At 61.5% G+C, this 18,919-nt stretch overlaps 2 protein-coding genes across 2 annotated transcripts in view; both read left to right on the top strand.

Moving 5' to 3' along the window:
- The window catches only part of PRPF6 (pre-mRNA processing factor 6), a 38,513-nt gene extending 24,547 nt beyond the window's left edge, over nucleotides 1-13,966 (top strand). The window contains exons 12-21 of the mRNA XM_032878727.1: nucleotides 305-427; nucleotides 4,013-4,134; nucleotides 5,785-5,923; nucleotides 7,591-7,710; nucleotides 8,000-8,176; nucleotides 8,766-8,899; nucleotides 9,645-9,736; nucleotides 10,880-10,994; nucleotides 13,013-13,139; nucleotides 13,684-13,966. Of these exons, the coding sequence (XP_032734618.1) occupies nucleotides 305-427; nucleotides 4,013-4,134; nucleotides 5,785-5,923; nucleotides 7,591-7,710; nucleotides 8,000-8,176; nucleotides 8,766-8,899; nucleotides 9,645-9,736; nucleotides 10,880-10,994; nucleotides 13,013-13,139; nucleotides 13,684-13,836 (1,302 nt within the window). The 3' untranslated portion in view covers nucleotides 13,837-13,966. The remainder of the gene's footprint in view (nucleotides 1-304; nucleotides 428-4,012; nucleotides 4,135-5,784; nucleotides 5,924-7,590; nucleotides 7,711-7,999; nucleotides 8,177-8,765; nucleotides 8,900-9,644; nucleotides 9,737-10,879; nucleotides 10,995-13,012; nucleotides 13,140-13,683) is intronic.
- Nucleotides 13,967-17,238: 3,272 nt separating this feature from the next.
- On the top strand, nucleotides 17,239-18,599 carry CUNH20orf204 (chromosome unknown C20orf204 homolog). Its single transcript, XM_032878686.1, has 3 exons — nucleotides 17,239-17,924; nucleotides 18,023-18,175; nucleotides 18,355-18,599. Exons 1-3 carry the CDS (start codon nucleotides 17,481-17,483, stop codon nucleotides 18,490-18,492), a joined length of 735 nt encoding a protein of 244 aa, XP_032734577.1. The 5' UTR covers nucleotides 17,239-17,480; the 3' UTR covers nucleotides 18,493-18,599.
- Nucleotides 18,600-18,919: the final 320 nt, after the last annotated feature.

Here is an 18,919-nt window from a genome sequence, read left to right as displayed (position 1 = left end):
CATCCACTACGGTACTTTGTACACAGTAGGTGCTCACATAGTGTTTCTTGAGTAGAGAGAGGCAGCTTTGGCAAGTCCTCAGGTATTTGTCTGGTGTTTATCTGCTGGGTGGCAGGGGTGGATACGCAGTGACCGAGCAGACCTGGGTGGGTGGGCTGTGGCAGGGTCCGGCGGGCATCGGCGTCCTGTGCGTGCGCCTGCCCACCTGCACTGCGGAGGCCCCCTGGGTCCTCAGCCCGCAGGGCTAGCACACCCCTGTCAGGCACCTGCGGCTCTGGGCTACAGCTCTGTGTTCCTCTTTCAGGATGCTGAGGAGTGTGACAAGGCTGGGAGTGTGGCCACCTGCCAGGCCGTCATGCGTGCTGTGATTGGCATCGGGATCGAGGAGGAAGACCGGAAGCACACGTGGATGGAAGATGCTGACAGCGTGAGTCTGGCTCCCGGGCCCGGGGGCCGCCGAAAGTGTTTCTGAGCTGCTGACGTTTGAATGTAGTCGCAGCTGTAGGAATCGAGTTTTCTCTTCACCCGGCTTTGCCTGGGAGCCACTCTTCGCACACCTCCGACATGCAGCGGTCTGGGCGGGCAGACGCTGTGCCGCGAACCTAGAGCTGGTGCGGAGCGGGAGCCCGCAGAGCTCTTGCAGCTGTCTCCCGTCCCCGTCCCGTGGCTGCTGTTGTAGACTGCAGTTCGGAGAACTGTTGGCATACGGAACTCTTGCCTGCTTTGAAAATCTTTCCTTAGAATAGGCTTCCAGAGAAGAGAGCATGGGGTCAAAATCAACACACATTTTAGGTACTTCGTGCCTTAATTGTGGCCCTCCTTATTTTTTACCCTGTTACTTTGAAATAATTTTAGATTAACAGGGAGGTCACGAGACTGTACAAAGAATTCTTACATGCCCTTCACCCAGACTCCCCCGCATTTGACCACTTTGCCACGTCTGCCTTCTCCAGCCATACTCACACACCCACATCTCCCACCGAGTATGTGAGAGCGTGCTGCAGAGGCCGTGGCCCCTTTCCTCTAAGTCCTTCAGTGTGTGTTAGAGGACGTTTTCTCGCACAGTCTCAGCATAGCTGGCAGAATCGAAATCATGTGGATACCGCACAATTAAGTAGTTTGCAGACCTTCTCCAAATGTCATCCATCGCCCTCCTGGGCGTCCTTTTAGCAGAAGGAAAGGCCCCGCTGTGTTGTGACATGGTAGCTGCCCAGGGGGACACTGTCAGGCCTCTGCGGCCCAATACTTGCAGGAGTCTCTGGTCTGCCTTTGTTTCTCATGAGGCTGGCTTTTGTCGGGACAGGCCAGTGACGCCGTGGGGTCCCCCTGATTCAGGTCTCCGTGACGTTTCCACACTGTGGGGTTGAGGCTTGTATCTCGGCGGAACGTTGGGTCCTCCTGGCCGCGTTGGAAGGTGAGGTGTCCCTTCAGCGCCAGCAGCTCAAGTGGCGTCTGTCAGGTTTCTCCACTGGAAGGTTGCTCTTCTCGTCCTTTGTAATTATTAGGTGCTTTGTGGGGAGACACTCTGAGACTAAACTTCCTGTTTCTTGTCAAACTTGGACCTACTAGTTTGTAGGTCTGTTAATGCGGTTTTTGTCCTGTATTAGTTACTACTGTGTTATTTGCCACGCGGTGCTTTTCTAAGTACTGTGTCTTCTATGTAGTGTTAGTGTTTATCCGTTGGAATTCTGCAGTCAGGAAGAGCTTTCCTCTGTCCCTGGTTCACTGGGTATTTGCTTCCTTACGTTAGTAGAGACTAAGGATCCCAGCTCTGTTCGGCTTTGCCCCGCCTGCTGGCCTCCCCTGTGTGGAGCTCACGTAACCACCTCTCGAAGGCTGTGCGTGCCTTGACCCCGAGCCCAGGGGCCGGCCGCGCCGTCCTTTTCCGGGGCCTGTGACCGACGTACGGCCTTGTGCACAGCGAATATACTCTTGGTTCTTTAGTGGAGGGCAAGACACAGGCCAACGATGATTTTTAAATGCTTCTCACGACGGAGCAGTCAAGACGCAAAGTATAAAGAATCACTTAACACACACGGTCAGTCCGTGTATTGGAGGAAAACCCCGAACTCCACAAGAGAGTCCCAGTCCCTGGTGGTTGAGCTCCTTTTTACTCTGCGTGTGGCGTTAAACACTCCACTTCCCTTTATTTTCCGTGTCGTCCTTGACAGCATCAGAGGCCCGGGGAGTCTGGGGCGGGGGGCATCGCCCTGCGGATGACGGACCGTGAGAGCAGAAGCCCACGAGCCGCTGCAGACTTCCCTTTGTTGGCTCTTGCTTGTGTCCCGGAGCGAGCACAGCTGTCGCAGGGCCGCGGGCTTCCGCAGGGAGAGTGGAGTCTCTGTGCTTCGAAGCTCTGAGCATTTTCCTGGCACTCCGCTCCCCGGGGACTGGCCCAGGTCACCCACACCCAAGACCCTGGGCAGGCTGTCACGTGATCCTGGCGGCCGGGCTAACTGCCCTCAGGATCTTGGTCAGAAGCCACAGGGAGGGGCACAGACCGGTCTGTGTGGGGTCTGACCCTCACTTTTCCAGACGCTGCTGGTCAGGACGTGCCCGAGACAGGGCCCTTCCTGGTTTCCTTGGTGGTTGAGTCAGATTGAGGCCACGTGGCCAAGGAGGAACCCGGTCTGAACAAGGAGGTCTTAGCCGCGGCCCTGCTCTTTGAGTCCTCCACACCCGTTTCCACGCTGGCGGTCTTTGAGCAGCAGGAGGCCCGCTCGCGGCTCTCTGCGGGGACGCGGCTGTCCATCTGGGAGGTGGCCTCGGGGGCTGCCTGTCTGGGTCTGTCTGTGCCATCCTGATGATCACTGTTGCAAAACTGTTTCTGACGTGCTTCCTAGTGGCTTTTCACGTACCTCAAGATACAAAACCCCTTTCGGTACAAAGGTGCTTCCTGCGTGTGCAGCGTGTGGGAGAGCCACGTGCCGGCCTGTCTCCTGTGTGAGGCTCCGTGACCCCCAGCTGTCACCCTATCCCAGCGAGTGTCCCCGGGTTGTGACCATCTAGAGACGTGATCACCACAGATAGTGCCTGGTTCGTGTGTTGCTTGAAGCTTACCAGGGAATAAAGTCATTCTTGAGTGACGTGTGTTTATGGTAGGTCTGTTTGAGTGGATGGGTTTGTTCTTTTTTAAGCTGCGTTGTTTTAAAAAAAAAGATTGTGTTTACTTATTTGACAGAACCACAGTGAGAGAGGGAACACAAGCAGGGGGAGTGGGAGAGGGAGAAGCAGGCTTCCTGCTGAGCCAGGCAGCCCGACGTGGGGCTCACCATTAGGACCTGAGCCGAAGGCAGATGCTTAACCCACTGAGCCCCCCAGGCGCCCCATGTTGCATTTTTTATTGTGTTAAAATACACGTGTCCTGGGGCGCCTGGGGGGCTCAGTCAGACGTCTGCCTTCGGCTCAGGTCCTGATCCCAGGGTCCTATGATCAAGTCCTACATCGGGCTCCCTGCTCAGGGGCGAGCCTGCTTCTCCCAGTCCCTCTGTCCCCCCACCCCACTCATTTGCTCTTTCTCCCAAATAGATAAACAAAATCTTTTAAAAAAAGGTACACCTCTCCTCAGAGTTGCCCTTCCAGCCCCGTGGCCGCATGTGGCTCGGGGGCTCCAGAGGGCTGTGCAAGCAGCCGGAACCCGCCACCACCCGTACTCCCGTACGTGGCGCTTGCTCTCGTCTCTGTGCTCACCCGTGTTTCACAAGCTGCTAAGGAGCGCATCTTGTGTCGTGGAAGCTCCGTGCTACACCTCGCTTTGGCGAAGGAGCCCGTGTGTGTGGTCTGTGGTCACACAGCCGACCTCCCTCGCTGGCAGCTGGTGCTCCCGTTCCCCCGCAGCGGCTCCTGCAGCGGCTCTGGGTGTTTCCCGTGCCCGTCCTCCCGGGACGTCCTTCTCCCGGACCGGGCTTCTCGTTGGTCCTCCTGTTGCGTGGCTTCGAGCAGATGCCGTCGGGCCTCCTGCTCGGACACCTGTGCTGGGCTGGCCGCTCTCACGCCCGTCTCTCTGCCCTAGTGTGTGGCCCACAATGCGCTGGAGTGTGCCCGTGCCATCTACGCCTACGCCCTGCAGGTGTTCCCCAGCAAGAAGAGCGTGTGGCTGCGGGCTGCGTACTTCGAGAAGAACCACGGCACCAGGTACACGGTGGGGTCCCCGGTGCGGGTGGGCCCTCCACCCCTGCGCGCGCACGGAGCTTCTGACCCTGGCTGGGGCAGAGCTGAATGTAACCTTCACATCCCCACAAGCGGGCGAGGGCCTCCCTCTGCGATCCGGTTCTCTGCGGTGAGGGTTGGAGGCTTCTGCGGCCCTGGAGGCTGGGAGAGACCTGTCTTTGTGGCCCCTCTGCGATAGGGTCCTCACTGCTCTGTAGCTGAGAGTCTGAGCCACTGAGGCTGTCTCTCCACGGCCGTGCCTGCAGCTGAGCTGGCGGGTGCCTGGGACAAGGTGGGGGCCCGAAGCCCCATGTCTGCGCCAGCACCGGCTCCGGCAGTGTGGGCGGCATGGCGTCTGCGCCCAGGCAGGCATGGTTTTCATTTAAAGCTGTGCTGACTGGGGGTTTGGGCTTGTTTTGTGCTCTGAGGAGGTCCTTGACAGTTTTCTCTAATTGTATTCTTTAATTGAAAAAAGCTTTGGGTCCGCCTTATTGGCCGTAGCTGCTGATTAAATTAGGTGTTGCAATTTCTGGTGTTCGGGGGTGCCTCTCTGGGGCACCAGGCCCCTGTTGCTGTGTGCACCCTTTGCCCTTTGCAGCTCTTCCCTGAGCTCGGGTGCCTCGAGGGGGGCAGGCCTTGCTGATTTCTCCAGGCTTCTGCTGGGAGCCCACCGAGGCCGTTTTTCTCCTTTCCTGGCGTTGCCGAATCTCAGTCTGCTCAGGGTGTCTGTCCCTGGGGTGTCGCTGAGGCGCCTGTCTCCTCCCCACTCCCACATCTGGTTTGATGTTGGGGAATTAACTCGTTTGGGGATGCGTTGAGATGACTGCTGGCTCACCCCTGTACAAGTTCACCTGGGACACGCCAGGTCCGAGCAGGGCCTCTCCTGGCCCTGTGGTCTGTGGATGTGTGCCTCCCCGGCACTGCTCCCCTTGGTCCTGGGCTCAGGGCACTTCCCTCGCCGCCCCTGGCACCCTTCCCATCCGGTTGACTCGGAATGGAATGGCGCGAGGAGGCGGGGCGCTCCCAGTCTGCGGTCCTGCTTCTGGTGTTGTCTGGGAAGCACGGTGTCCTCCCGAGGGCTTCACTCCACACAGAGCGAGTCCGTCATCTTGCCGTCGAGGCCCCAGCGGCCACCAGTGCCGGCGCTGCAGCAAAGGGCCGGTGGCTGTGTGAGCGCCAGGGGCTTTGTACCAGGTAGCTGGGCTGGCGTCGTCTTGCTCAGCAGTGACCCAAGTAACTACTTTCTGGTCAGACAGTTTCTTTGGACGCCGAAGAGAGGGTTCGGGGTCATAATCTTTATCGGCGGATCTGTGGTTACAGATGAAAAGAGGTCTCCTGTCACCCGGACCGTGAAGTCATCCTTCCCCTCAGGACACCCGACCATAAAAGGGCCCTCGAGAAGTCCCTCCATCGGGCTTTGCCCTGTAACAATGCCTTGCTTTGTAGCACCCTCTTCAGTAGTTGCTTTGAGAACCTTTATGGAGAGAAAGATTTCCCCACACTCTCCCCATTGTAAAGCCTGGTCAATCATTGACAGCACCGAACTTTGGAGCAGGAACTCTCTTCCCGGCACCCCCGCTGAGGCTGTGAGTGCCCCGCATGCCCTGGCGGTGACCGTGGCCCCCTGTCTTCCAGGGAGTCCCTGGAGGCGCTGCTGCAGAGGGCTGTGGCCCATTGCCCCAAAGCGGAGGTGCTGTGGCTTATGGGCGCCAAGTCCAAGTGGCTGGCAGGGGATGTACCCGCGGCGAGGAGCATCCTGGCTCTGGCCTTCCAGGTGGGTTGGGGCGCCAGCTGGGCTGCAGGGGGCGTGTGCACTTGAACCCCGACCCAGGGCCTGTCGGGGACTGAGGGCTCCAGAGTGCACGTGACCCAAAGCCCTCCCCCTGCTCATCGATGGGAGCTGGCCTAAGAGAGGGGATGTGTATGGTCAGGATGCACCCAACTTGGGGAGCTCTACAGGCAGCTGGGGTCCCAGGGCTCCCAAGAATGGGAGAACGGCCAGCGGGTGGACCTGCCTCTTGGTCATGGCTGCTCATTGGAACCACAGGCTACACGTTCCAGAACGTAGAACATAGGGCCAACAGGCGGCATTCCCCAGGCGAGTGGAGCATTCACCAGAGACCACCGTTCCCCCACAGAAGAGCACAGTGATAACCTCTTTCCTGTGTGGAAATGCGATTGTTGGTCCCTACACTCTGCCCACGGGCCACTGGGTGCAGCCGGGCCCCTCGGGCGGGTGGAGCTGCGCCCGGACAGCTGCTCCCGGCCGGGCTTGTGGCGGCTAAGGGCATGAGCTCGGTGTCAGCAGTTTGCAGCGCACTGAAGTCCTTGAAGTTATCATTCCAGGACAGTTACTATTCGGTGTTCTGGTAGTTTGAGGAAGTGTGCGACACAGCAGTCCCACACTTGTCGCTCACTCGGTGCTCACAGCTTGCGTTTGTTTTTTTTTTTAAAGATTTTATTTATTTGACAGAGATCACAAGTAGGCAGAGAGGCAGGCAGAGAGAGAGAGGAGGAAGCAGGCTCCCCGCTGAGCAGAGAACCCGACGTGGGGCTTGATCCCAGGACCCTGGGATCATGACCTGAGCTGAAGGCAGAGGCTTTAACCCACTGAGCCACCCAGACGCCCCTACAGCTTGCGTTTTTATAAACTGCTGAGTCCAGTGTGAATGTCCATTTGTTGTTGCAACCCTGACGAGCGTGAGAATGACATTTGTCCTTCCTTGAGTAAAGGCCACGAGAGGGGACCGGCCTGTGTCTGGCCTTTGGCTTTCTGCTGTCCTTTGGAGGACAGCTACGTGTTGAGGACGCTGCTCCTGTCTAGCTCACAGCTTCTCCTGCCTTCTGCCTGGACGCTGCTGCTTGTCCCCAACACCCCTCTCTGGGTGGCTCCCCTTTCCCTACTGGTCACCCTGGGGCTGCCTGCCAGGTCTGTGATGCAGCCAAGCAAGTGCGGCTGGTGGGTGGCTGTGCTTTCTGGAGGCCATGAGGACCCCACTCCTGGGTCTGCTGGATTCTGCATGTGGCCTAGTCCTGCCCCGTGGGAGCCATCCACACCGTCTGTGATCCCTGGGCATCCTTCCTTCCTGCTCCCCTGGACACACTGAGATGGCCAGTGCCTTGTCACCAGGCTTGGGAGAGGGGTAGGTGTGGCAGATGCACACCGGTGGTTTCGAGAGGCCCCTGGGAAAATGGCTCTGCCACTATCAGTGTTGTTGCCTGGGCGCCTGGAAAGTGAGCTGGCTTGTTTTTAGGTAGGTCAGCATTCTTGGGCCAGACCCAACTTTGTCATCTGTTAGCCCTGGAGATGGTTGGATCAGACTGTCCTGCAACAGAGAGCGAGGCCCAGCCCATGCCCAGGCTGGCTGCTCTTGATTAAGTGTGACTTAGCCCTGCCCCTGTGTTCGGGTCCCTCCTGACACTGCTGCACTCTCCCTCCAGGCCAACCCCAACAGCGAGGAGATCTGGCTGGCCGCCGTGAAGCTGGAGTCTGAGAACAACGAGTATGAACGAGCCCGGCGTCTGCTGGCCAAGGCGCGGAGCAGTGCGCCCACTGCCCGGGTGAGCGGGCTGCCTGGACCCCCCGGGGTCCCCGGGGCCTGTGGCCTCAGGAAGGTGTGAGGTGGCCACCGAGGCCACGGTACTGTAGTGTCAATGGTTCACTCTTGACTTTGAGATACGACGCAGGGCACGGGAAGCCGCTCACAAAGGTCTGTGGGGCACGGCGGGGCAGATGGCGTTTGAGGGGAGCTGTGGTGTGAAGCCAGGGTCATCCCGGCGGGGGCGCCTGGCCTGGCCGGGCCCAGCGCGAGAGGTGACCGGGCCGTCTGACGGCGGGCCTGCCGCGCAGGTGTTCATGAAGTCCGTGAAGCTGGAGTGGGTGCTGGGGAACCTCGCGGCGGCCCAGGAGCTGTGTGAGGAGGCTCTGAAGCACTACGAGGACTTCCCCAAGCTGTGGATGATGAAGGGGCAGATTGAGGAGCAGGAGGAGCTGCCGGAGAAGGCTCGGGAGGCCTACGGCCAGGGGGTGAGCCTGGGGCTCGGGAGGCCCACGGCCAGGGGGTGAGCCTGGGGCTCGGGAGGTCCACGGCCAGGGGGTGAGCCTGGGGCTCGGGAGGCCCACGGCCAGGGGGTGAGCCTGGGGCTCGGGAGGCCCACGGCCAGGGGGTGAGCCTGGGTCTTGAGCTGCCACTCAGAGCTGGCCCTTGCAGACAGAACACCGGGCTCCAGGGTGCCATTCGTCTCCCCTGGTATGGGAATGGGAGGCCCGGGGTCAGTGACTTGCTTGGGCCCCCGCTGTGAGAGTGGTAGCAGGGCGAGACCTGGTACCCTCACTCAGGCCTGTGCTTCTACTTCTGTGAAACTTGTGCCCTGCATGCAGCGAAGCGTGGGCTGCACCACACTTAACGTAAGGGCTGCGTGTACGCTCCCCATACGCACGCGTGCGCACGCCCCGGCAGTGCACTAAAAGCCCCACACCCAGGCATGAAATGGGCAGGTCTCTGTGGACGTAAGCGCCCCCCCAACCCATCCCAGTCTGAGGGGCTGGCCACAGCTCTCACAACCCCTCCCTGACACCCGCCGAGCCCACTCCTGCTTGTTTTTGTTGTCTGTAGTTGAAGAAATGTCCGCACTCCACTCCTCTGTGGCTCCTGCTTTCTCGGCTGGAGGAGAAGGTTGGGCAGCTGACCCGAGCTCGGGCCATCCTGGAGAAGTCGCGCCTGAAGAACCCAAAGAACCCAGGCCTGTGGTGCGTCCCGGCAGCCCCACCCCCTCCGATGGGCCATCGGCCCACAGTTGCTCCCGCAGTCACATGTGCTGCAGCGTTTCCGGCTCGGGCCCAGGGAAAGGGGGGGCAGGCGCTGGCCGTGAGGAGGCTCAGTTCCTGCCTTGGGAGGGCTCGGCCTGGACTCTCAGATGGGCCTGTAGAGAGTTGGGTGCTCTGGCAGAAGGTGCCCAGGGGAGCCAGGAGCTAACGATGGGGAAGCCGGCTGGATGAGGCCAGGGAGGTAGACCCCACAGAAGAGGGGATGTGTAGACGAGGCTTTAAGGAGCCAACAGGAGGTCAGGTGAGGATGACCTTCGGCTGTCGGGAACTGCTTGCGGAGAGGGCTTGTGTAGGGCTCATAATGTCAGGGCTGGGGCCTGGTGGTTCCCAAAGGAGACCCCAGAAAGATGGGCAGGTCCTGGACGCCGCTGATGTGGTGCTCCCCATCCCGGCGGCGACGGCATGCCAGCCGGCCCTCCTCAGCACGTGTTTCCTCGCACCTGCGTGATGTCGGGCTCCCAGGCCTTGGCCGTGGTGGCAGCCGCCGGGGGCCCTCATGGGTGGCGGGGGGGGCACCAGTGTCTCGTTTCTCTGGCGGGAGAGCTCCACCTGGCCGGGCTGGGAGCTCCAGCCCCGGGGCGTCCTGGGAACTTCGGGACTGCGGCTGGGCTTGTCCTCGGGCTGCGCGTGCGGGTGCCAGACCATCTCTGTGGGCCCCGTTCCTCAGGTTGGAGTCCGTCAGGCTGGAGTACCGTGCGGGGCTGAAGAACATCGCCAACACGCTCATGGCCAAGGCGCTGCAGGAGTGCCCCAGCTCCGGTAAGCAGCCCCCTGGCTCCCAGGCTGGCCCAGCGGCGGCATTTCCTGGGGGGCCAGGGTTCAGGCTCAGACGTGCTCGAGAAGTGTGTCCTCGGTCAGAGTGCCGGCTCTCCTCGGTCTTGCAGATGCCCGATCCATGTCGCTGGTGCTCGGCAGGGGGCTTTGACTTCCTGATCTGAAGCACCCCCATTGCTTTTTCTTCTGAAACCGAATTTCCATTATCTCACCCTGCATCTAAATGTACCTGTAGCATGAACACATTTGGAGTTTAAAAAAAAGATACTAAAAATCATCTGTAGGGCCCCTGGCTCGGTCAGTTTAGCATCTGACTCCTGATCTTGGGTTGTGAGTTCAAGCCCCACAGCGGGTATAGAGATTACTCAAAAGTAATTTAAAAAAAATCCCCTGTAAGTCCGCTACTGAGAAATTGTTAGTTTTAGCTTATTTGTACTATTGCAGTGTGTGTTACTGTACACAGTGGAAGTTCTTTTATGTTTAGCGTTGTGCCTTGTTTTAAAGCTGAAAGTTTTGTTTTAAGATTTTATGTGTTTTAAGATTTGAGACAGCGAGAGGCAAAGAGCACAAGCAGGAGGGTGGGCTGGAAGCAGAGGGAGAAGCAGACTCCTGAAGTTGGGGCTCAGTCCCAGGATCTTGAGATCATGACCTGAGCTGAAGACAGATGCTTAACTGACTGAGCCACCCAAATCTTCAAGAAAGTGAATTTTTCAGTGGCTTCATAAAATGTACCCACGTGGATATACCAGAAGTATACCACTCCCCCGTCGGTCAGTTTGAATCTTTACTAGCATTTCTGCTTTTGTCGTGGCGAATCCCCGGATGTGGAATTACAGAGTTGGCAGGAGTGAACCTCACAGTTTTGGGGCTCGTCCAAACCAGTCACTGCCGGAGAGTTGTCCGGCCTGTGCCCTCAGGGCTGCTGTGCGGCAGGCGGGCAGGGAAGCCTCTGTGGCTCTCTCTAGGCAGGCCCCGTGGGCAGATATGTGGGAGGTCCTAGCTGCAGTCTGAGGACACCCCGGGTTAGGGTCTTAGCCAGCCCCTCTTGGGGTAGCCTGCTCGTGGACAGGTCGCTTCTGACAGCAGAGGCAGGGTCCGAGTGGTGGTGTCCTTGTGTCTGAATTGCAGGTGTCCTGTGGTCTGAAGCCATCTTTCTTGAGGCAAGGCCCCAGAGGAAGACCAAGAGCGTCGATGCCCTGAAGAAGTGTGAGCATGACCCCCACGTCCTCCTGGCTGTGGCCAAGTGAGTGGGGGGTTCCTCGTGGGGTTGCTGACCCTTGGGACCTGATGGAACCTCTTAGAGTCCTTGCCCACCAGAGCTCCATGATAAAGCACTTTTGCTTTGACCCAGAGCAGCCCCGTCTGTAGGCAGAGGCCGTGCAGCCCTGTGCTGACCCGATGGCCGAGGCCGACCCTGACCACGAACGGGCAGCTTCCTCTGGGCCCGGCCCTCCTTCCTTCTGACAAGAGTGGCACTTTTAAAGTGGCACCTCACGCCTGCACGTGCCCTGAGTTGTAGGAGACAAACCCGCTCACGTTGGTCCACACAGAATTGAAGTAATAAGCAGAGCAAGGGGCTCTGGGCGGGTTTTCTCATGGGAGGGAGAAAGCAGAGAGCTTCACCTTGGTGACCTCGAGGTCCAGGGTCTGTCAGGCCCAGTCAGCCTGCCTGGGGGCGCAGAGATGCATGGGCTGGAGACCATCGTTCCTCCAGGGTGCATGAGCCTGAGAGCAAGAGGAGGTCAGCCGGTGACCCCACGCCATCAGCTCGAGTGTCCAGGGCTGGGTCAGGAGCGTCCTGGGGAGCCATGTGGTGTGCAGGGCAGGGCCGTTGGAAGATCCAGTGACATTGTGGCTGGTGCGTGGGGGGCCAGAGAGCCGGGTGGGGGCTGGGTGTGTTCAGAGGAGGCTGGGAGGTGACCGGTTGGTTTGAGGTGGACGGTCATCAGGAAGAGCCTTGACTGGGCTCCCAGGACTGCTGCTCAGGCCTCACCTCGGGGAGGCAGCACGTGTGGCCCCGGAGCTCCCACGTGCTGCCGTCGCCCAGAGCCAGAGTCTGGCCTATCCCGGGGGGGGATGCGTGGGCCCCACTCCCTCAGGTCCTGCAGGGCATGTCGCCAGCCGCTGCGAGGCTGAGGGCACCGCGTGTGGAGGCTTCCCATCCACCGGCTCCTGAGGCCAGCCTGAGCCCGCTGGGGACCCCTCCCTCCTGCCTGTGCTTCCGCCTCTGGGAGTGACTGTTATGTATGACTCCCTGATAGGGCGGCCATAAACCCTCGTAAAAGGCTTTGCAAAGTAAATAAGTCACTCCTTGCTGTTCCTAGGTTGCTGTTCCGTGTACCTGCTATCAGGGTTTGTGCTCTTTAAGTCATAGTTTATCTAACACCAAGCAATTAAGAATACCACAAGGCTTAAAAAACAATCAAGCTATCACGGCACAGAATCACTCTGTGTTGTAACTGAGGCCGGTCCAAGCAGCTGTGTGACCCGCGGGCTGGCAGTGCGGGCGCTGCTGTGGCGCCTGTGGCTCCGGGGCCGGAGGTGCTCGAGGAACAGCCCCCTGGAGCTCCGGGAGGTCAGAGGGTCACCCCTCCTGCCTCCTGCCTGCGCTGGCGTGTTGGGAGGTCGCTCACGGGTCCTTGGTTTGTTTTCTCAACTTCCTCGCTCCTGGCTTCTAGCATGGGCGTGGTTTTCGGATGTCTGCGTCTGCTGCGGGTTCAGGTACCTGGGGCTGACCCGAGGCCCGTCTTGTCACGTGGGCTGGGTCCTGCTGGAGGCGGCCAGGGGTGGGCAGAATGACCCAGAAGGTGTCCATTGACGAACAGGTTGAAACTTCACTTTCTCTGATCAAAGTCTTCATTTAGGTTTTTGTCAGGTTTGCGTTGATGCTCTAGTGTTTCATCCAGAGGAAGGTAATGACTTACAGGAACCCAAGTTCTTGTGTGTGGGTTTTTTTAAGAAGTAGCTGTTTAGACCCTTGAAGGACGGTTGAAGGTTAGTGACCTGGAGCGACCCCCAGGGAGCCAGGCGCCATTCCTTGGCCCTCCTGTTGGGAGCCTGGGGGCTCGCCAGGGAGAGGGGCAGAGTCTGCTGGCCACCGCAGGCACTGGGCTCACCGTCCGCCTCTCGCACGGGCACGCTGCAGCCAGAGGAGGCCAGGGCTGGGCCGTGCCCGGGCCCTCTGTGGCTTATGCTGGCCAGCACCGCTCAGGCACCCAGACGGCACCACTTACGGGTCCCCGCACCAATGCTTCCGGACAGGCTGTTCTGGAGTGAGCGGAAGATCACCAAGGCCAGGGAGTGGTTCCACCGCACGGTCAAGATTGACTCGGACCTGGGGGACGCTTGGGCCTTCTTCTACAAGTTTGAGCTGCAGCACGGCACAGAGGTGAGGCGCCACACACGGTGGCCGGCGACTGGGGTGTGGCCGCACAGTACCAATGGGGGTGGTGTTCAGGCCCTAAAGATTCACCTCGTGCCCCAGCGAGTTTTGTCCTACACGTGAGCCGGGGGCAGTGTGCAGGGAAGCCTAGGCAGCAGCCGCTCGTCCCCACCGCCCCCAGCACCAAACATTGTCAAAGTTGTGCTCGTGGGGGTGGGGGATAGCCAGGCTGTCCTGGGGTCCCCACGGGAGGTGGGAGCTGTGCCACGTGGAATCTGGGCAGCGCCTTGTGCAGAGAAGGCAGGCTCGGGGCACTCGGGCGCGGCACAGACGTGGGCTGGACTTGGCTCCGCACGTGTGTACTGACATCAGCTCTGGGGAGGGTCCGTGTGGTGGGGCTTGCCCCGTGGCGGAGGGACCATCTTGACGAACACACCGGGAAGACTGCTCTGCCCCCTTGCCAGCCAGGCCCGGACCTGTGGAGCTGGGTGAGCGTGCTGGGCCGAGCAGGGGGCTCGCCTGACTCACATGCCCCCTGGTCCCTGCCCAGGAGCAGCGAGAGGAGGTGAGGAGGCGCTGTGAGAACGCCGAGCCCCGGCACGGGGAGCTGTGGTGCGCTGTGTCCAAGGACATCGCCAACTGGCAGAGGAAGATCGGGGAGATCCTCGTGCTGGTGGCGGCCCACATCAGGAACACCTTCTGAGGGTCCGTCCAGGCTCTGTGGCCGCGGCCCTTGGGGCAGCACGTGCAGGAGCACGAAGTGGTGGGAGGGTGGAAGGGGCCCCAAGCTGTCTGTCCTGCTCTTTAATTAAAAGTTTTCCAGGTAGCGTGTCCGGGTTGGTGCCCTGCAGGTGTTCTCCGCGCCGCCTCCCCCCACGAGCAGACTCAGGTTTGCGACCCTAGTCGGCTCACTGAGGTTCCTGTTTTCACGGGGGCCACTTGCAGACGGCCTCTGTACCTCAGAGGAAGCTGTGTGCCTCCCTGGGAGAAGGGGCTGGGCAGGTCACGTTCTGGGAGCAGCTGGGACAGGCTCTCCTTTGTCCCCTTTGGGTGGGGGGCACCCTGCAGGTCTGCCCACCCGGGTAGGTAACTCTCCTAAGCAATGCAGACACCAGGCCCCACTTCCTAACATGCCTTCCACAGTGTGTTGCTAAGGGGTACCTGTGAGGCCCCTCGGGTGTGTGCTGAAGGGAAATGTGACCAGGAAGCGATTTTCTCACATTTGCGCGTGGATAAGTTTTTGCTGATTTATAACCAGCAGTTTTGCTCTGAAGCACTTAAAACTGCGCATATCTCCGGGTTGAAAGATGCGTGACCTGGGAGGCTTAGCGTGTTCTCACTGCGAATGCTGTGTGAGGAAAAAGGCCTTGCTCGGGCTCTGGGCCCTGAGTGTGTGTCCATCTGGAAACCAGCGATTCTCTTAGGGGGGTGCAGACACGTGGCCAGAGGCCGTGGGCTGCCGGGAGGCCGTGGGTCGCGGAGAGGAGATGCTGGTTGTCCCATACAGGGCGGAGAAGAGTAGTGGCAGCTGCTCCCCCATGTCATGTGAGAAGACTGTCGAGCAGCCCCTGGGTGACATGGATGAAGTGTTGTGGTGGGGCTCAGTCATGGACCCGTGGCTCAGCCCCTGCCCGGGTGGCCCGCGTTGGGGAGCACTTGCCTTGACGTTGCTCCTGAGGCACAGGCACCTTTGCCTGGAGAGCGCAGGCCCCGCTGGGTCCACCTCGGTCGTGCTGGGAGCTCAAGGACGCCACCAGCCCAGAGTGGGCGGCAGACCACCCGTGTGGCCTGGGTCTCCCTCACAGACTGTGGGTAGGGAGACGCCTCTTCTTCCCACCCCGAGGAGGGCCAGGCCTGAGAAGCAGTGCGGGGAGGCTCACAGGGTCTTCACGGAGACTGAAGTGTCTCCTTCGATCTCCTGGAGGAGGCGAGGGGGATCCTGCCTGTTACACTGAAGATGGGGTCCTGAAGCTTTGGAGACCTTGAAAACCAGCCAGTTCTACACAGACATAGAAACCAGGGCCCTGGCAGAAACAGTGACTTGGCCATGGTCGCGGGGGTGGCTGGCACCCTTCTGTGCCCTGAGATGGACGTGGCTTCTCCCCCACACCCCTCTGAGCTCGCTGTCAGGTGAGGCTTTCTGCAGAGCCCTCGCAAAGTTCCATTGCGTCTGGACCATCCGGTGTGAATGGCATCTTCTCCTTCTCCTTCTCCTTCTCCTTCGTTTGCTCTGAAGTGCTGAGACCGCTTTTCTCCCTGGGAAAAGAACAGACTGTGGGTTTCCTACAGCTGACGCTTCTTCAGTCCAGCTCAGGGCACGTTGGCTTCTGGAGGCTGCCCTTGTTCTGCGGCGTGGGCTGGAGGGATGACCAGCTGGGCACTGCCAGGTAGGGGTATGGCAGCCCAGCTCCGGGAGAGCCTTTTATGGCAAGCGGCCACGACTGCCACCAGCAGAAGACCTCCTCAGCCCAGGAGGGCTGAGCGGCAGGAGGAGCCTGGGACGTCCCACACCTGGGACCTGCGGGGGCCGGTGTCTGTGACGGAGCTTGGGGCTTAGGTCCAGCTCCCCTTGTTCTGCCGGCAACCAGGTTCCCAGAAGAGGCAGCACCTACTGACCGCTGAGGAAGGCCCCCGTGGAGGGGTGCACAGGCCCTTGGCCTGTTCTGGCTGCCCCCCCCCAGATGGGCCCTGCCCACCAGACACCCCACCGCTGCCTCAGCTGAGCGTATCTTCCTGGGGCTGATGGCTTAGTCCGAGACCCACTGGGTGGGAAGAGAGCCCGCAGCTGCTGGGCTCCAGGGTCAGGTTAATTGAAGAAGCAATTGGATAGGAGGTGGGGAGAGGGAGGGGGTAGGGCTGGGATCCTGGGGCCTCCCTCCCGCTCCCTCCCTCCTTTGCTCAGAGGAGCCAACTTCAAAAGCCTTGTCTGCCTGCCGCCAGCCCGCCCTGCCTCAGCCTGTCCTGGGAAGCCCTGCTGGCCAGGCTTGGAGCAGGAGGCCCTGGAGCGGCAGCCACACTCCCTACCTGAGGACCCAGGATCATGTGGAAGGCCCACCGCCGGGAGTGAGGGAGGGCCTCCCCCTGAGAGGCCCATGGTGAGCCGCGCTGGGCAGTTGAGGGACTCACCCACGGCCGCGCTGCGGAGGGTTAGGGAGTGAGTGCAGCCTGAGGGAGGCTCTGTGACCTTCTGTGCCCTACTGGGAAATCCCCCTTGGTTCCGGTCACCTCGGCCTGCCAGACCTGGACCTGGGTGCTCTTGCCTGTTGTTCCCGGCAGGGGCGGGGGGCGGGGGATGTGGGGAAGGATGGGGTCTCCTGGCCCCCCAGGTCAGCCTTCTAGTGCCAGGGCTGCCCTGTCCTTCCTGGCTGGGCTGGGAGGTGGCCAGCCTGCCCCACGTGGCTCTCCCTTCAGCACCCACAGCTCTGGCTTTGGCTGGACCTCTGACCTGCTGGGCATGCCTGAGGGCAGCTTGGAGGAGGGGCCCCAACAGATCGAGTCTGCTCCTCCTGCCAGTGCCGCCCCCTGGGGCTCTGTGCGGATGGGGTGCTGCTCAGGCTCACCCCTGGGCCAGGAAGCGGAGTCGAGTTCTGCGTCTCGCTGGCTTCACAGGATTAATTTTCCAGTGGCTGTTGGACTCTTGCCTGGGGGCCTAAGGGTGGGTGTGTGGCCCCGGGTTTGGGAACTAGCTGCTCTCTGTGTTTGGTGCTTGGGGTTCTGGGTGGGGGTGGGCTTCTCCCCGAGCCAGGCCCTTCTGGAGGGGGAGGCCTGGAGAAAGAGTGATGGGGCCACAATGCGGCCCCTTCCTCCCTTGCCTCTGGGGGTTTCCCCAAGCCTTCCCCTCCCAAAGGGGTGTGGCCTTGAGCGCTGAGCCCTCAGCCCTGTCCTGGTTGGGCTGCAGGTGCAGGGGTACCCCGTTTCCCATGGCTGTGAGAGCTGGTTGTGACAGCTGTTGGTGAGGAGTGGGAGTAGGTCAGTTCTGCCCCTGCTCTGGGGACCCACAAGTGAGCCGTGTTCTGGGGAGCAGGGGCTGCTCCTCTGGAGGAGAGCCTGGGGCTGCTCCTCTGGAAGAGAGCCTGGGGCTGCTGGGGGTTGTGTTGGGAAGTGTGGGGATGAGTTCAGGTATGGCCCAGGGAGAGGCTGTCCCTAAACTGAGGTCAGCCCTGCCCCGCAGCCTTCCAGGCTCTCGGCCCCGTGCTCCTGCCTCTGGAGCCCCTGTCTCCTCCTGGCTCAGTGGGCCTGCCTTCCCAGGCCCCCGCCCCGTGCCCATATCATCCACCCCATAGATCTCTGCATGAGCGCTGAGCTGTCTGGTTTGCAGGCCCACTGTCTGTCTGTCCTGCTAGATCCATGCCTAGTCCTGAATGGCACAGCGACAGCTCCGTTGTATACCAGCTCCGAGACCCCCGGGATGGTTGTCTTGGGGGACTGTCCAAAGCAAATTGCCTGAGGGGTGGCCAGAGGGGAGGCCCCCTGTACAGGCCTGGGCACCCCACCCTGACACCGAGTCCCTTCCAGGTGCCTCCTAAGCCTGCGCTCTGGGCAATCCTGCTGGCTCTGCTGGGAATGGTGCCAGGCCAGTCCAGGCTCCGCACCTGCAGCGTCCCTGAAGTGCTCCGCCACTATCGCGCCGTCATCTTTGAGGACCTGCAGGCAGCTGTGAGGCAGGCTGGGCCAGGGGCAGAGTGGCCTGGGCCAGGCTCCCCACACCTCCGTTTCATTCACAAAAACCTGACTGGAGCTGCGGGCCCTGCATGGCGGGGGTTGGGGGGAGCTGTCTGCAGTGCCCAGAAGGTACGGAGTCCACGCCCCCACCCCTGCCCTCTGGTCCCCTCTGGGGACCTCCCCACAGGGCTCTCCCCAGCCCCCACTTTCCTCCCTCCCTTCCCCAGGAGCACGGTATCCTACTGTCTATCGCGTCCCTGGGTCGGACCCTGCGCTGGGTGGTGGACCGGGGCCGCCGCGGGGCCCTGGAGAAGGCAGCGTGGACCATCGCCTTGCGCACCGAGGCGGTGATGCGGCGCCACTGCGGGATGCTGAGCCAGGTGCGCGGGCCCACAGCCGGGGCCCTCCCCTTCCCCCGGCGCCCCCCCTCCCCACCGCGCCTCCCGTGGCCCCGCGGGGGCACCGTCTGGGAGCTCCAGGGGCCAGACGAGAACCTGGGGGTGGGGGTGGGGGGACGGCGGGGACCGTGGGCACGCGCTGACCGTCCCGTCCCCGACAGCGGAGCCGGTGGCCCAAGACGCGCCCTCCCCGGAGTCGCAGCGGCCGGAGGCGGCTCCTCGTGCGCGCCCTGGACGCCGTCGCCACCTGCTGGGAGAAACTCTTCGCTCTGCGGGCGGCGGCCCCCGGGGGTCCCTAGCGCGCGTCCTGCGCGGGCCCAGGAGCAGCCGGCGGAGCCGCGGGGCCTGGGCTCGAGCTTCGTTTGGGGCCGAGCGCGGTCCCTCCCTCTGGTTGGCCCCGCGCGGGGTCCCGGCCTCTCCCGCGCCGCGGCCCGCGCTCCTCCGAGGGCCCGAGACCTGGAGATGATGCTCCGGGCGCCAGGCCAGGACTCAATAAACTGCTGGTGCTGCGCTCTGGTCGTCTTCCCTTCGCCCGCCGGCGGTGGGGCCGGCCGCCCCCGCATCTGCGACCGCGCGGGGAGTGGGCGCTGGGGGCCGCGCGGCGCCCGCCGGCAGAGCCAGCCCGCGCCCCGCACCTGCGCGAGGACTGCGGCGCTGCGCTCCCGGCCTTGGGCAGCAGGGGGCGGTCGGGACGCCGCGTGGGACTCCCCTTCCGGGCGGTCCGGG

This window comes from Lontra canadensis, unplaced genomic scaffold (assembly GCF_010015895.1).
Source record: "Lontra canadensis isolate GAN:19392208 unplaced genomic scaffold, GSC_riverotter_1.0 scaffold65, whole genome shotgun sequence".
Lineage (NCBI taxonomy): Eukaryota > Metazoa > Chordata > Mammalia > Carnivora > Mustelidae > Lontra > Lontra canadensis.
Note: the sequence above shows the minus strand (reverse complement) of the source record. Positions and strands in the feature narration are given on the sequence as shown.